The 17907-nt window shown below is 43.3% G+C and overlaps 1 protein-coding gene across 1 annotated transcript in view; it reads left to right on the top strand.

The window, feature by feature from the left end:
* Window positions 1–17907, top strand: part of SCD5 (stearoyl-CoA desaturase 5) — a 173613-nt gene that overhangs the window by 94038 nt on the left and 61668 nt on the right. Inside the window, exon 2 of the mRNA XM_043447797.1 lies at window positions 10400–10530. Coding sequence (XP_043303732.1) covers window positions 10400–10530 — 131 coding nt within the window. The remainder of the gene's footprint in view (window positions 1–10399; window positions 10531–17907) is intronic.

The raw sequence follows: 17907 nt of genomic DNA, 5'->3' as shown, positions 1-17907 counted from the left end.
CCCTCCTGGAGTTTATGTTTTAGATGGTATTAGATGAACAATTCCTTGTTTAATTACAATGTGATGATTTGCATGTTGGAAAACACAGAGGGCCAGAGAGCATCTAACAGGGATGCCTGGCTTAGCCTGAGTACTTGAAGTGAGACCTGTGGATACAGAATGAGGTCCTGGAAAAGACTCGAATGCTTGCCTTCTTTTTTGTTTGTGAAAATGAAAGAGGAGAGTGAAAAAGATGGCTTAAAACTCAACATTCAAAAAACTGAGGTCATGGCATCCGGTTCCATCACTTCATGGCAAATAGATGGGGAAACAATGGAAACAGTGACAGACTTTTATTTTGGGGGTCTCCAAAATCACTGTGGATGGTGACTGCAGCCATGAAATTAAAAGACGCTTGCCCCTTGGAAGAAAAGCTATGACCAACCAAGACAGCATATTAAAAAGCAGAGACATTATTTTGCCAACAAAGGTCCGTCTAGTCAAAGCTATGGTTTTTCCAGTAGTCCTGTATGGATGTGAGAGTTGGACTATAAAGAAAGCTGAGTGCTGAAGAATTGATACTTTTAGACTATGGTGCTGGAGAAGACTCTTGAGAGTCCCTTGGACTGCAAGGAGATCAAACCAGCCTATCCTAAATATTCATTGGAAGGACTGATGCTGAAGCTGAAACTCCAATCCTTTGGCCACCTGATGTGAAGAACTGACTCATTAGAAAAGCCCCTGATGCTGGGAAAGATTGAAGGCAGGAGGAGGAGGGGACAACAGAGGATGAGATGGTTGGATGGCATCACCGTCTCAATGGACATGAGTTTGAGCAAGCTCCTGGAGTTGGTAATGGACAAGGAAGCCTGGCGTGCTGCAGTCCATGGGGTCCCAAAGAGTTGGACACAGCTGAGTGACTGAACTGAATAGATAGCAGGGTGCAACAGCCAAGAGGAAATATGCTATACTTTGTGGTTGTTAGTGATCTGCTATGACTTTTATACTACCTGTCATATATTTTGTAAACCGACCAGGAAAAGGAGGATTTGCCCAGGACTTCAGAACAGTCTAAGTGACCCTAACTGAAGGCAGGAAGGATGCTGGAGGAAGTACATGTGAAACGCATGAAATCTATAGGCAGTACATGTGAAACGCATGAAATCTATCTTCTCCCTTCTGTTCTGTTCCCTTTCCGTTGAATCTAGAAGATGTGGGCACTTCCTTCAAGATGCCTGCTTCTGTATCTTCCTGCAGCCCGTTTGCAGCAGAGGAGAAGGTGGCCAAGAGGAAGGAGGTGGGGATCACAAAGGCTGTTGGTATATTGTGCTGTATGCTGAAATTACTAAAACAACACTGTAAATCAACTCAATTTTTAAAAATACGACAGGATTTGGAAGGTTTAATAGTCAAAAGAAGCCCTTTGCCTCTAAGCCCACACAGTTCTCGTGCCCTTGTAAAAACCTTCTGATTTGGAGTCAAGTGTTCAAATAGTATCTAGGAGGAAACTGCCCCGGAATCTCAAGTGTTATAAATACAAACCTTTTACTGGAAGACCTGAGGTCTAATTGCAACTCTTTGTTACAGCGTCTCATGAGGTGAGTGGCCCTGGAGTGCCTTGCCCTGTCACTGCAGCCTCTTATTAGCCCCCCTGTCTCACATCTGGTGGGTCAGCTGAACACTCACCGGTGGGTGGGCTAAACACTCAGACCCTGGACCAACAGCACCAGAGCCGCCTGCAGACTTGTTAGAAACAAAACTTCCGGGTCTCTCCCCGGACCTACTGAATCTCTGAGAGTGGAACTGGGCATCTGCATTTTAGCAAGATCCCTGGCCCTTTAAAGTTCAAGAATCAATGACCTAAAATACTATGGGCTTTTTTGTCCTAGTTCTTTGTTCTTAGCTTGTTTATCATATGTTGTATTACATTGGGTTGGCCAAAAAGTTCATTTGAGTTTTTCCATACGAGGTTACAGAAAACCTCAACAAACTTTTTGGCCTATGTTGCATTGCATTACATTATATTATGTGTATATGTGAAACATGAGTTACTCCTATGACTCCCCGTGAAATCAGAGGTGTGAGGAAGCAAGGCCTGTGTAGGCACACTAGGTTTCAAGAACTCTCCCAAGAAATCAGAACAGGATTCTCTACCTCAGCACTCCTGACATTTTGGTCGTGGTCCCTCTTTGTTGCAGGCAGCGTCAGGGCATTGCGGGCTACTCAGCAGTATCCCTGGCCTCTACCCAGTAGATGCCAGTAACACCCTTCCAGCTGTGATTTGTGACAACGAACAATGTTTGGAGTCTTTGCTAAATGTCTCAGGAAAGGGAGTAGGCAAGATCGCCCATCCTCTTGAGAATCTCCAGCTCAGAGTGATAAAGAGCGGGGGAGTCTTCAGAGGGATTATCCGGGAAAGGGCTGGTTTCAGAGGCAGTGGGCTGGCGTTCACAGCTGGGGCAATAGCTCCTGGCGGTGCTGCTTGCCAGGCCTGGCTCACATTGTACGTTCCCTGCTGCTTTCAGTCCTTACGGCAAGCCTCTCGGGCAGGCTGTGTTCCCATTTTGTGGATGAAGACACCAAGGTTTAGAGAGAAAGTCACGCTGATAGGTGATATACCAGGGATTCGGCCCAGGTTCATCTTAACCATAATGCCATAGCACCCGTCATTTACTTATTTTATTTTTTGTAAAGACTTTCTCCATTTTATGGATAAAGATATAAAGCCCAGAGAAAGTTTCCTTTTCTACTGTTAACTTACTTATTTTGGCTGCCTTGGGTCTTCCTTGCTGAGCACCTTGCTGAACGTGGGCTTCCTCTAGTTGCAGCAAATGAGAGCTACTGTCTAGTTGCCGGTGCACAGGCTTCTCGTCGCAGTGGCTTCTCTTATTGCGGAGCACAGGCTTTAGGCGGGCAGGCTTCAGTAGTTGTAGCCCACGGGCTTAGGTGCCTCGTCACATGTGTGATCTTCCCAGACCAGGGATCAAACACGTGTCCCCTGCATTGGCAGGCAGATTCTTAACCACTGGACCACCAAGGATGTGTGCTAAGTCGCTTCAGTCGTGTCTGACTCTTCACCATTCCATGGACTGTAGCCTGCCAGGCTCCTCTGTGCATGTAATTCTCCAGGCAAGAATACTGGATTGGGTAGCCACTCTCTTCTCCTTCGGATCTTCCTGACCCAGTTCCTTCATTAGCAGGCAGGTTCTTTAACCACTGGGAAGTCTGCATTATTTACTCATATGTGTATTTGTATCTCTGTGTGTATCTCTCGATTCATCTATGGCTTTCTCTACTGAGCTGTCAAATCTAGGAAAGACTGGAGAAGAGAAACAATCATTTGTTGGCCAGAGCCCCAAAGTGACCTTCAAAACACTTGAGGCAAAAAGGCAGATATCTAAGGGCCTTGTTTTCTCCCACACAGCCTCCGCCCCGCCCCGCCCTCCCCCCTCCTATCCCCCTGCCCGCCCCCTCCCCTCCCCCCTGCCACCCCTGCATGTGGCCCTGTCACCAGGAGCCTTCACCCTCAGATTCCTGCCCCTGGTGGAAAACAAGTCCCTGCGAGCTTGGGTCCTCCCGCCTGGGCCCCCCTGCACACCCGCCTTCCAGTCCAGTGCGTGGATATCAAAGGCTCCAGCGAGGGCGTCTGGGGAGCATCTCACACCATCAAAGGGAGCCGCCGGGAGAAGAGCACAGGCGGCCTGGGTTCACATGAAAGGACAGCTTGGTGTCTCCTGCTCCCAAACCGCTGGGCATTTACCACGCCCCGTGGGAGTCAGCGTGGGGTGGGGCGGGGGGTTGGAGGGAGTGCAGTGCACTCGGGGCCTAGGTTTCTCCCTTTGTAAGTTCAGGGGATGGGACCAGATGGTCTCTAAGGGCCCACATACCTTACAGGGCAGTGGTTTCTCAGCCCCGGTTGTGCATCACAGTCCCCTCTGCAGAGAGATGCCTGCTCCGTGAATCTCTGATTCACTGGGCCTGATGGGTCTCGAAACTGTTAAAGATCCCAGATGACTGCAGTGGGCAGTCAGGGCTGGTGACCAGGCCACCCGCAGGGAGGGCTGGGCTGGACTGAGCCGGTTTTGGGGCCCCAGCTCTGTCCTTGTGAGATCCCGAGGCAGTTAGGCTCTGGGCTTCAGTCTTACACATCTGTGAAATGAGGATTAGATATCTACCACATAGAAACAAAACAATAAAATTAGACATACTGGTAGAGTGCGGGTCTGTGGCAGGCAGGCAGTGAGAGCTGACCCCCTTCTCCAGCCTCCCTGCTGACACTGTTAGGCAGTGCAGTGCATTTTTCGTTTTTTAATTGGAATTTTACTGTGAGCTCATTTAAGAAATTATAGAAACCAACTTGTTTTTGCACACTCTGTCCCCAAATACCGATTTTTTTCATCTTTATCACTTCTGTAATAGAGATTGCAATGATCTTACGTGTGCAGAGTATTTGAGGGTGGACGAAAAGAGGTTATTTTAAGATGTACTATACACACTGAACTGAAAATAAAGTGAAAGAGTCGCTCAGTCATGTCCGACTCTTTGCGATCCCATGGACCGTAGCCTGACAGGCTCCTCTGCCATGGAATTCTCCAGGCAAAAATACTGGAGTGGGTTGCCATTTCTTTCTCCAGGGGATCTTCCCCACCCAGGGATCAAACCAGCATCTCCTGTACTGCAGGTAGATTTTTTTTACCATCTGAGCCACCAGGAAAGCCCAAACTATACACACTACTATATATAAAATAAACAGAGAGCAAGGACCTACTGTATAGCATTATTAATCTATAATGAATATATACATACATACCCTGGTGGCACTAGTGGTAAGAACCCACCTGCCAATGCAGGAGATGCAAGTTTGATCCCTGGGTCGGGAAGACCCCTTGGAGAAGGAAATGGCAACCCGCTCCAGTATTCTTGCCTGGAGAATCCCATGGACAGTGGAGCCTAGTGGGCTACAGTCCATAGGGTTGCAAAGAGTCAGATATGGCTGAAGTGAGTTAGCACACACATATGTATATATATATATACACCCCCCCCCACCCCCGGACTGTTCTCTGGTTTTGTGGTCCAGAGAGGGTCACTTCAGTTATTCTCCACACATTGCTCCAATGGAGGAATCTAGATCGGAAAGAGACTCTGCCTTCCACCATGGAACCCAAAGAGACCATGGATTCTCTCTCTTTTGTTGGTAGAGCGTGGTCTGTGATCCGAACACTGGCAAGTAGGTGATTCTGCCTTGGAATCTTTGGTCTGGATAGATTCATGAAGAGGTGTAGGGTCAAACAGACACTCTTCTTGGCAGCTATGGAAGATTTAAGGGTCCATGGTGTGATATGTGTGCCCGCTGGTAGCCTACCAAGTGTCCATCCTAGGCAAATGATTGATTTTTTTGTTTGTTTTGTCATATGTTCTTTTGTGACATGTCTATTTTATTTACACTGAGAAAATATACGTAATAACAAAATCTAATAGAAGCTGAGTCATTTTTTATAGTAATGACTTTATTGAGCTATAACTCATACCATACAACTCAGCTATTCAAAATATGCAATTCATTAATTTTAAGTATATTCACAGTTTCATGTAACCATCACCAAAATCAATTTCAGAACGTTTTTATCACTCTTTAGCCCCCAAACCCTATACCTATTAGCAGTCACCCCATGCTGCTTCTCCCTGCCCCCCACCCCATGCAGTTTGAATCTACTATCCATTCCTATAGATGGCAAAACATTTTTACACTGGGATTTAGACTGTACCTTCCTTCCCTCTTGGGAAGTTTCCTATTCAGGTCTTATATTAATCATTTCCAACTGCAGAACAAAGTACTCCCAAAGTCAGCAGTTTAAAACAGTATAGATTCATTTTCTCATAGTTTATATGGAGCAGGGATCCAGATTCAGCTAGGCTGGACTGTCCACTTCAGGATCTCACATGAGGTAGCAGTGTGCTGGCCAGGACTGTGGTCTTAACTGAAGGCTTGACTGGGGAAGGTCCTACTGCCAAGCTCACTTACATTGTTGTTGGCGGGACTTGGTTCCTTGAGGACAGTTGAACTGAGGCCCTCATTTCCTCACTGACTGTTGGATGAAGGCCACCCTGAGTTCCTTGCCAGCTCAGCCTTCCCAATATGGCAACTTACTTCTCCAAACCCAAGGGAAGAAAGAATCTGCTAGCAAAATAGAAGTCTTATCTTTTGTAACCAAATAATGGAACTGATATTCCCTCAATGTTGCTATGAGTCTTTGGTTAGAAGAAAGTTACTCAAGGGGAGAAGACTACACAAGGCCGTGAACTTCAGGAGGTAGGCAGCACTGGTGCCATCTTGGAGGCTGTGAACCAAAACCCTCTCCTGCAACCTCCTCGTGAGTGCCACAGACTATTTAATATCTATTTAATGCATGTCTTTTTGGCTTCAGCTAACCAGAATTGGTGACTCTAATTTGCATACAGACCAGCCCATGTGTCACTTACTGTTCTGTGATTTTGTGATTCTAGTTTCAATTACTTTAGCACTTTGCTCTGTGAGGTATGAGTTACTTGGTAAAGTTATTGACACTGCCCATTACTCCTCTTTTTTCAAAGTCATCAATTCTGTATCTGATTATTCACTACCTCAGAGCCAACTAGCCAGCATTCATCAAAACTTGTTTGGATATTACTCTCCACAAACCTCATAGAAGAGAGGTTAAGAACCTCTCAAGATAACCCTGTCAAAGTAGGAAAACTGAGACCTGTAAAATGGAACATCCCGTAAAGCCTCATAACCAGCCCAGGATTTTTGCTGTTTATCCTCATTTGGACTATGACCAAAAGATTGCTTTCTTTCCAAACATTCTGCAGAATTTTAGTTATCAGAAACCTAGTGCAAACTAGCAAGAAAAGGGAATTTGTTGGCTCACATTACTGGGAGGAATACTGGGGAGGCTCACAGGATGAAAAGAACAACTATAGAACTCCGGGGCCTGCAGCCAGTGGCTCAGTGCAGACAGCTGTCCTTCTGTCTCTTGTAGAGCTGGCTCTGTCTGTCATCTTCACATCTTGCTCTCCAGGCCTCATTCTTTACTGTTTCAATCATGCATTAATCTTTAAGCCAAAAGAGAGAAAACTTGGGTCAGGTTTGTAGTCCCAGAACAAGGTAGATGGGGGTACAATGCAAGGCCAAGGCCTGGGTCAAACAGCTACATCCTTGTTGCCAAAAGAAGGACCATGGGAAACCAATAACCACTACTGCCCAGTGCAGGCTCTGACTCAAACCCATTGTCAGGGGCCCAGACATGAACAGATCAACAAGGTAAATGACTCCTGAAATATTGAAGATCTTGAAAAGGACAAGACAATGCCATAGTCATGGCAAGGCCCTGAGAACCATGGTTTGGAGGGATTGCTTTTAGGCCAATATGTTTCATGGAGCCTGGGAATTCATCTTATTGCACTCAAGGTTCAGTATCTTAGCCACTGGCACGATAGGATCTCATTGAATTTTTCCATCATAGATTTCACTTGACAGTTAGAAAAAAATTATTGGCAGAGCCATGAAGGCCAGGAGTGACATGGGAAATAGCTGTCCATTTTATGGACTCATGACCAAGGTTAAATTATGATAACAAAAGAGGTCAGAGCGTTTTATTTACTGCTACTTTCTGTGATTTATGGGCAGATTGTTGCTTTTTGTTTTTAACCTTTCAAGGAAGGAATAATTTGTCAAGTTCATGAAAACCACACGTACTCAGACTCATTAATCTTAGTGCCAAGGGTGAGTCTTGTTTTTAGACCCATATAAATATCGGGGTCAAGATCAGTCAGACTTGACTTTTGGAAGCTATAATATTGTGCTCCCTTTAAATACGTATATTGACACTGAAGTTGCCCTAGTAATACTTCCAAAGAAGTCCTACAAGGGCCTTCCTAAGGACTTGGCCTGCGTACCGTTCATGACTACTCATGTATCTACTCACAGCTGGTCGCTTGGTCTTCTGCACTTCTTTATGGAGGGCCTTGTATGTGCTAAGTGGTAGAAACAATTGTCTGTCTGCCTGACCCTGCTTACACATAACCTAGTTCAGGACTCTCCCCTCTAGTAAGGAAGCAACTCACTTTTAAATTTAGATTGGGATCCAACATTAAGGACATAGGGCTTCCCTGGTGGCTCAGATAGTAAAGAATCTCCTGCAGTGCAGGAGACCCAGGTTTGATCCCTGGGTGGGGAAGATCCCCTGAAGAAAGGAATGGCAACCCCCTCCAGTATTCTTGCCTGGAGAATTCCATGGACAGAGGACCCTGAGGGGCTATAGTCCATGGAATCGCAAAGAGTCAGACGTGACTGAAGTGACTTAGCATGCATGCGTTAAGGATATAGGGCGTAGAGGTGGTGGTGGTGGTTTAGTCGCACAGTTGTGTCTGACTCTTGAGACCCAGGGACTGTAGCCTGCCAGACTCCTCTGTCCATAGGGTTCTCCAGGCAAGAATACTGGAGTGGGTTACCATTTCCTTCTCTAGGAGGGTGTAGAGAAATGAAGATAAAACTTACCTGATGTCTCCTGGAGGCAAAGGAAAGTAGAGAGGGCCAGCACTCAGTTCTTAGTTCTGGGTTTGACTCTTAGCACAGACACTCCCCAACCTTGTGATACTGGGAAATTAGTTAACTTCTTTAAGCCTTTGACCCAATAATAATATAGACCTATAAGGTTTGTTTGCTATGTTTTAATAAGATAATTCAAGTAAGACATTTAACATTTTGTGGGAACATTGCTTTAAAACTACTAGAGGAAAATAATCTCAGGAATTGTGATTTTTCGTCTCCTTTCTACCATGCACTCAACCTTTCCCAAGTCTTGTACAAAGAACAAATCACCACCACCACGTGGGGTCAGTGTGGGGTCTCTGGGCAGAGGCTTTAGAACCAGGCTGACTTTGGCTTATATGAAGGAGTTAACTCAGAGATTTAGTTTCTCAGCTGTAAAATGAGATGCTAACACATGTTATGAGGACTATATATATTTAAGTGTGTGGCAGATAATAAGCTCCACTGTAGGCTGACTTTAAGAAAATTCCCACCCAGTGTGGAGAAAAGGGAACCCTCCTACACTGTTGGTGGGAATGTAAACTAGTGCAGCCACTATGGAGAACAGTATGGACGGTACTTAAAAAACTGAAACTAGAGCTGCCATATGATCCAGCAACCCCTCTCCTGGGCATATATCTGGAGAAGACCATAATTTGAAAAGACACATACACCCTGGTGTTCACTGCATCACTATTTACAATAACTAGGACCTGGAAGCAACCTAAATGTCCATTAACAGAGGAATGGATAAAGAAGATGTGGTACATATATACAATAGAATATTACTCAGCCATAAAAAAGACCAAAATAATGCATTTTGCAGCAACATGGATAGAACTAGAGATTCTTAAACTGAGTGAAGCAAGTCAGACAGAAAAAGACAAATATCATATGATATCACTTATATGTGAAATCTAAAAAAACAGGCTATGAGTGAACCTGTCTATAAAACCAAAATAAAATTACAGATATAGAAAATAAACTTCTGGTTACTGAGGGGTAAGCAGAGGGAGGATAAATTGGAAGATTGGGATTGACACATACACACTTCTATAAATAAAATAGATAACTAGTAAGGACCTACTGTATACCACAGACACTATTCAATTCTCTGTAATGGCCTATGTGGGGAAAGAATCTAAAAGAGAGTTGATCAATGTATTTGCATAACAGATTCGTTTTCCTGTATACCTAAAACTAACACAACACTGTAAATTAATTATATTCCAATAAATTTTTAAAAAAATAACTAGATCCCCACCTGGCCATTTCTACCAGCCCAGTCATAGTGATGGTGATGGTATAAGTGAGGAGTGCTAGAAGACAAATCTCAGCTGTCCTTGATGTCAGTTTTAGTCTCATTCTTACTGGCCCTGAGCCAGACTTCATTGCTTTTAGGTCTGGCCTGAGTTCCTTCAAACCATTTAGAAGAGCCCTGAAAATGGGCACTGCCATTTAAAAGAGCCATCCTGGCATGGGTGCCAATTAAGAAGCAAGATTAGAGATCTATTTCAGCTCTACCAAGAGTGGACACGTAAGAATTACAAATGCACTCTAATAGGGCTGTGATTTTGTATCAAGACTGGCAAGAAATAGATTCCTTTGACATAGAAAAAATGGCTGTTCCAAGTTCCCAGTTTCTTAGGAAAAGTCTCTCTATGTCTCTCTGGTACTGAAAAGCTAAAAACCAATGAAAAAAAAGCCTGCCTTTTCCCAAGTTATTGATTCTTCATGCTGCATATGCTTCTGACATCATTCCGCATGGGTCCCTATTCGGAAGAGAGAAAAGCTGGGGGGAGGTCAAAAGCTCTGTCACCTGCTGACTCTGTCCTTGCTTGTGTCTTGCAGCCTACTTCTGCTTCCTCCTGACTGCTCTGGGCGTGACAGCTGGTGCCCATCGTTTGTGGAGCCACAGGTCCTACAAGGCCAAGCTGCCCCTGAGGATATTTCTGGCTGCTGCCAATTCCATGGCTTTCCAGGTGGGAATGGAGGGTCCTCGCTCTCAGGGACTTGGCACGGACGGCAGTGTGGGAGGAGACACAGACGCACTTCCTGGACAGTGGACATCCTCTACACCCATTCTAGGCCCAAGCACTCGCTGCCTGTGTCCAGTCTTTATCTTCTTGTGGCTTTCGATACTATAAAATATTCCCTGACGGTTTTAAGCCCCAAGGCATGCTGAACTACAGAGGAGGAAAGGAGATTCCTTCATCCAGAGTCCATACTCTAAACATGACCCTGAAACCCTCAACATCTGTCTGGCTGTAATGAGGGTCAGTTTCTATGCTGAGTGTGCTATATGCATATGATATGCCTTTGATCCTCACCATAACCCCACGAGCTAGGTGTAATGCATGTCCCCATTTTACAGATGAGGAAACTAAGGCTTCATGATGTTAAAGAACTTTCCTAATTATATGGCTAAAAAATGGTACATCTAGATAGGCCAATGCAGGTCTAACTCCAAAGTCGTTGCTCCTACAACACATATTCTTGAGGTCATGCTTTAGGTTTGTGGTGAAAAGTCTGTTACTCAGTGTGGATTAGGAAGACTCAAGATTTAATTCTAACTCTGATGGTTGCTGGGCTTCCCTGGTGGCTCAGATGGTAAAGAATCCACCTGCAATGCAGGAGACCCAGATTTGATCCCTGGGCTGGAAAGAGTCCCTGGATAAGAGAATGGCTACCCACTCCAGTATTCTTGCCTGGAGAATTCCATAGAGAGAGGAGCCTGACAGGCTGCAGTCCATGGGGTCACAAAAGAGTCAGACATGACTGAGTGACTCTCATGGTTGCTAGCTTTGATTCATTCATCTCCAGTTTCTTCATCTGTAAATATAAGAATATGACTTCAATTTCAGAGTCGTTATGAAATCATGACACAAATGTAAGAGAGGTCATGACTGCAACTAGGATTGGGCCATATACTTGAAGAATTTGCCTATCCTAGACTGTTTCCCACCACCGCAGGCACTTTCTGAGCTGCTGGAATTTTGGATTGATCATGAATCTCTGTTTTCCCAGTTCCTCATCTGATCCAAACAGGGTAGGTGAGAATAACTTGCTTTCAAAATTTCTGCCCATATTATGAGGACAGATGATTTCAGGCCCTGTGTATTTTCAATCTATTGGGAAGAAATGGTGATTCCCCAATCTGCTTTAGGACCCAGGGAGACAGGTGACCCGGAAGTCTCTCTCTGACCCTCAGATGTGCAGGTCAGGTGGCCACCTGTACAATGGGCATCCCATCCCTACCAAGACAGCCTGACCTTGAATATTTCTCTAAGTTGTTCTTGTGTCTTAAGAATTCATTTCCCAATTCAGGCTTCCCTCCTGTTTGTGCATTTATAAAGCAAAAAGGATCTAGCAGAATACATCACTTAGGGATCACAGTTAGTATTATGAATATCTACTGAACAATTCAAGTGCAGTTGGGAATAAGCACCAGGGTCCCGGGAGGAAGCTGTTTGCACAGAGGAGCAGCTGGCGGCTTCTCAGTTCCACGTCCTTTTTGTTCACTGTTGGCAGTGGGAACTATGCTGCCCTTCACTCTGAATTCAGCCATCTTAGTTCAGTATTGGGCTTTGTTTACCCGAACAATGAGTTATGATAATTATAATTTAGAAACTCACTGATTTAGGTCTTAGATGCTATTCAGGACTTAACTCAATTTTCATTTATTTTGTTCAAGCAATTTATTATTTTTAGCCTTCAACTACGTGAAGCCTTCAAGCCTTCATGTAGTTACAAAGCACCTCTATTACTAGAATGTTTTCCAACATAAATAACTTGAAGTCTAGAGCCTAAACCTCTTTTTCCAAATGAAACTTGGAAAACGTGTTTGTAACTCAGTTTTTAAAAACTTAAGTTTCCTTAACAAAACATCACATAGAGAACATCACACTGTGATTTTAAATTTACTGTGAAGAGAAAATATATTGTCAAAGGAAGTATCCAGGCCATTGAATAAATTCTTGGCTTTGCCATTTGCTGGATGTAGGCTTTTGTTAATGTCTCTGTTCCTTTATCTGGAAAAGGTGAGTGAGAGGTGTAATGATATTTACCTCACACAGTTATTGGGAGGATGAAATAATGAATAATAAGTGCCTAGCTAATAGTAGCACTCAGTGAATATTGTTCCAGTCTTCTTTTTGAGAATTGGCAACCATCTTACTCATTTCTGTATTTCAGTACCTATCACACAGAAAATATTCAGTGACTGTTAAATGAAATAATAGATGAGGGTAAAAGAGGAGAGTGGAAAAAGCTGGCTTAAAACTCAACATTCAAAAAACTAAGATCATGGCATCCAGTCCCATCACTTCATGGCAAATAGAAGAGGAAAAGTGGAAGCAAGGACAGATTTCATTTTCTTGGGCTCCAAAATCACTGAAGACTGTGACTGCAGCCAGGAAATTAAAAGATGCTTGCTCCTTAGAAGGAAAGCTATGACAAACCTAGACAGCATATTAAAAAGCAGAGACATCACTTTGCCAACAAAGGTCCATGTAATCAAAGCTATGGTTTTTCCAGTAGTCATGTACGGGTATGAGAGTTGGACGATAAGGCAGGCTGAGCACCGAAGAATTGTTGCTTTTGAACTGTGGTGCTGGAGAAGACTCTTGAGAGTCCCTTGGACATCACGGTGGTCAAACCAGTCAATTCTAAAGGAAATCAGTCCTGAATATTCATTGGAAAGATTGATACTGAAGCTGGAACTCCAATACTTTGGCCACCTGATGCAAAGAGCCGACTCTGATGCTGGGAAAGATTGAGGGCAGGAGGAGAAAGGGGTGACGGAGGAAGAGATGGTTGGATAGCATCACCAACTCAATGGACATGAATTTGGGCAAACTCCAGGAGATAGTGAAAGACAGGGAATCCTGGCATGCTGCAGTCCATGGGGTTGCAAAGAGTCAGACACGACTTAGCAACTGAAAAAACAACAAAGTATTTTTAGAAATCATCAAATTTGAATTATGCATGCATGCTTCTTCCAGGCCCACATCTGTAGTGGATTTCTTCATTAATTCAGCATGTACTTACTGAGCACCTGTTATGTGGCAGGCACTGAACTAGGCACACTGGATACAGTGATTGCAAATGTGGTTACAAACCTTGCCTTTATGTAGGTTTCCATCTAATGAGATGTTTCCCAGTGGAAATGTAAGTGCTTTTGGTGTCTGCCGTTTTGTAACAATGGCACTTTGACCTAGATGAACAGTGTCTTCCGTAAGATCAGCAAAGGGCCAGATTCAATATAATGCCTGAGTCAGAGGAAAGAATGCAGTTGATTCAGGCCACTTAACCTTAGGAAGAGAACCACCTGGGAAAATTTAAAAAAGTGTGCTGTGATCTCCCAGTCTAGAGTATTGGCCTACAACTTTAACTTATTGCAGCATCATTGATTCAGTTTCCCTTTGATGTCCCCTTGCATTTTAAAAGCTCATTTCAAAGATTCTCTTCTGCTTTCTTCCATAAGAATAGTCATGCCTTTGGCCAAAATAGACAAGTCATGCCATGGTTATCTCTGTTTGAGGATCAACAGGGCTTTTGCTAGATGCTGCCAATGAGATCTTGATAATCAAGAGCAATCTTAAAAATATGACTGAAATGTTCGAAACTTCTTTTTCTCTTTCTTCTGCAGAGGACTTGTGTATGGGGGAGAGGGCAGTAGTGGGAAAGCTGAATCTGAAAAGATGATGATGGGCAAGGAATGCCAGATAAGGGGCTGTAATAATCCTCTGTCCCCTCCATACCCTTGCATTCAGCAAAGACCCCATGAATTCCTGTCTGGCTTGTTCTCCTTCCTCCACTTCAGTCGCTCAGTCGTTTCTGACTGGTTTGATCTCCTTGCAGTCCAAGGGACTCTCCTTCCTTACCAGTAGGATATAAGTCACTCAAAAGGTTGCTTGTGAACTTCTTATAATTTTCTCCAGTCAACTATGGACGTGAGTGAGGGATTCCTGCCATCCAGTGGTCTCCAAGAGTTTGGTTTTCACAGAGTACCCACAACTTTGGATTTGGGCTGTCGTGTTCATGCACACAAACCCCTGCTGGCTGCAGCTGGGTCTGTTGTGACCGCAATCCAACCAAAAGCACCTGTAGATGCTTTAGTCCCCTCCCTTACTGTCCACATTTACTCATCAGACCCTAGTAGAGAGGCACTGGATTTCAATCTGTAAGGGAACTACAAGGATTTGGCCTATGTCCTCCTGTTTTATGGAAAGATAAAGAGAGGCAGTGGGTATGGGGTTTGATTTTTTTTTTTCCAGGTTTTTTTTTTTTCATTTATTTTTATTAGTTGAAAGCTAATTACTTTACAGTATTGTAGTGGTTTTTGCCATACATCGACATGAATCAGCCATGGATTTACATGTGTTCCCCGTCCCGATCCCCCCTCCCGCCTCCCTCCCCATCCCATCCCTCTGGGTCTTCCCAGTTCACCAGCCCTGAACATTTAATTTGTCTCATGCATCCAGCCTGGGCTGGTGATCTGTTTCACCCTTGGGGTTTGATTTTAAATGCACTTTTGCCCTGCCTACCATCTTGTTGATGGGCTTCCTTCATATCTCAGTTGGTAAAGAATCCGCCTGCGATGCAGGAGGCCCCAGTTTGATTTCTGGGTCGGGAAGATCTGCTGGAGAAGGGATAGGTTACCCACTCCAGTATTCTTGGGCTTCCCTTGTGGCTCAGCTGGTAAAGAATCCGCCTGCAATATGGGAGACCTGGGTTTGATCCCTGGGTTGGGAAGATCCCCTGGAGAAGCGAAAGGCTACCCACTCCAGTATTCTGGCCTGGAGAATTCCATAGACTAACTCCATGGGGTCACAAAGAGTTGGATACACTGAGCGACTTTCACCGTCTTGTTGGGGCTTATCCTTTGCCCTTGGATGTGGGTATGTTTTTTTGATGGGATCCAACTTTCTCCTGTTAATGATTGTTCAGCAGTGAGCTGCAGTTTTGGAGTGCTCAAAGGCGAAGATGTGCGCACATCCTTCATCGTCATTTTGTGTAGGAAAAAAAAAGCTATAGTCAAAGCTGTGGTTTTTCTAGTAGTTGTGTTTGGATGTGAGAGTTGGACTATAAAGAAAGCTGGGTGCCAAAGAATTTATGCTTTTGAACTGTGATGCTGAAAAGTCCCTTGGACAGCAAAGAGATCAAACCAGTCCATCCTAAAGGAAATCAGTCCTGAATATTTATTGGAAGGACTGATGCTGAAGCTGAAGCTCCAATACTTTGGCCACCTGATTTGAAGAACTGACTCTTTGGAAAAGACCCTGATGCTGGGAAAGATTGAAAGCAGGAGGAGAAGGGGATGACAGAATATGAGATGGTTGGATGGCATCACCAACTCAATGGGCATGAGTCTGAGTAAGCTCCGGGAGTTGGTGATGGACAGGAAGCCTGGCCTGCTGCAGTCCATGGGGTCGCAAAGAGTCAGACATGACTGAGCAACTGAACTAAACTGAAAGAATATCAGGGACTTGTTGAAGGTCACAAACTAGTTAGTGGATAGACTAGACTGAAACTTAAGTCTCCTGACCCTTGGCTTACACATGGATGTTCTTTTGTGATGCTCAACAGTGTGATTTGTAAACGACTTTTCGTTGGATCTTATTCTTTTATCCACCCCAACAGTCCCTGTCTTTTTCTTTTTGAGTCCCTGTCTTTTTTTTTTTTTTTTCATTTATTTTTATTAGTTGGAGGCTAATTACTTCACAACATTGCAGTGGGTTTTGTCATACATTGACATGAATCAGCCATGGAGTTACATGTAGTCCCTGTCTTTTAATTGATATATTTAGACCATTCACACTCAAAGTGATTATTAATATATGTGAATTAATATCTACCATATTTCTGTTTGCTATTCATTGCCCTTGTTCTTTTGTTTCTTTCTTTTGTCTTCCAGTCATTTTTTTGTCTTCCCTGGTTTTATTTGAACATTTTACAGGATTCTATTTTCTTTCCTCTCTTGATATGTCGATTATACTCCTTTTCAAATTCTTTTAGTCGTTGCTCTAGAGTTTGCAAAATACATCTAAAGCTAATCCAAGTCCACTTTCAGATAACACTGTACCATTTCATGGTACTGTGCTAATAGTCCCACTTCCTCTTTCTTGTTCCTTATGACATCACTATCATTCATTTCATACATCCATAAGCTATAATCACCAATTTTATTTTTGCTATTATTATTGCAAGTCAATTATTGTCTATTAGATCAATTAAGCATAATAAAATTTGAAGATTTTATTTTACCTTCATTTATTCATTCTCTAATATGCTTTCTTTGTGTAGATCTGAGTTTCCAACCTGGGCCATTTTCCTTCTCTGTAAAGAATTTCATTTCTTACCAGGCAGATCTACCAGTGAGAAATTTCTTCAATTTTTGTTTGTCTAAGAAAGTCTTTATTTCCCTTTCACTTTTGAAGAATAACTTTCTGAGTACAGAATTCAAATATGTGGACTTTTCTTTCAACATTTATAATAGTTTACTCCACTTTCTTCTTGCTGATATGTTTCTTAAGAGGAGCCTGGTATACCTGGTGTAATTCTTATCCTCACTTCTCTACAGGTAAGGTGGTTTTTTCCCTCACTCGGGTTTTTTTCAAGATTTTCGTTTTGTCTTTGATTTTTTTCCAGTTGAATATGATATGCTCAACAATAGATTTTTTGCTATTTATCCTGCTTAGTGCTTGCTCTCTGAAATTCCTAGATCAGTTGGTGTCTGTCTTTAATTTAGAAACATCTCTTTCAGCCATTATTACTTCAAATATTTCTACTGTTTGTTCCTTCTTCTCTCCTGCCCACCCTCTTTTGCTCTTTCCCACCTTCCCGCCTTCCCTCCTTTCTTTCCTTCCTTCTCCTTTTGGTATTCCCATTACAGACAACTTACACCTTTTATAATGGTCCCACAGTTCTCAGATGCTCTATTACATCTTTTCTCTTCTCATTTCAGTTTGGGGAGACTGCTGTTGATATGTCTTTAAGTTCAGTGATTCTCTCCTTAGCCATGCCCAGTCTAGTGATGAGCCAATCACAGATATTCTTCATTTGTTACAGTTTTTCTGACTTCTGTTGGTTTCTTCTTATTCTTTCTTAGACTTTCCATCTCTCTGCTTGTAATATCCGTATGTTCTTGCATGTGGTTCACTTTTTCTATTAGAGTCCTTAGCACATCAATTGTAATTATTTTAAATAGCCAGTCTGATAACTCCAACATCTCTCTCATATCTGAGTCTGGTTCTGATGCTTGCTTTTTCTTTTAAGATAGTATTTTTTGCTTTTTAACGTATTCTGTAATTTTTTGTGAAGAGCTGGACGTGATGTACTGGGTAACAGGAACTGGG

Source organism: Cervus canadensis, chromosome 26, assembly GCF_019320065.1.
Source record: "Cervus canadensis isolate Bull #8, Minnesota chromosome 26, ASM1932006v1, whole genome shotgun sequence".
Taxonomy (NCBI): Eukaryota; Metazoa; Chordata; class Mammalia; order Artiodactyla; family Cervidae; genus Cervus; species Cervus canadensis.
This window is presented reverse-complemented; position numbering and strand designations above follow the sequence as displayed.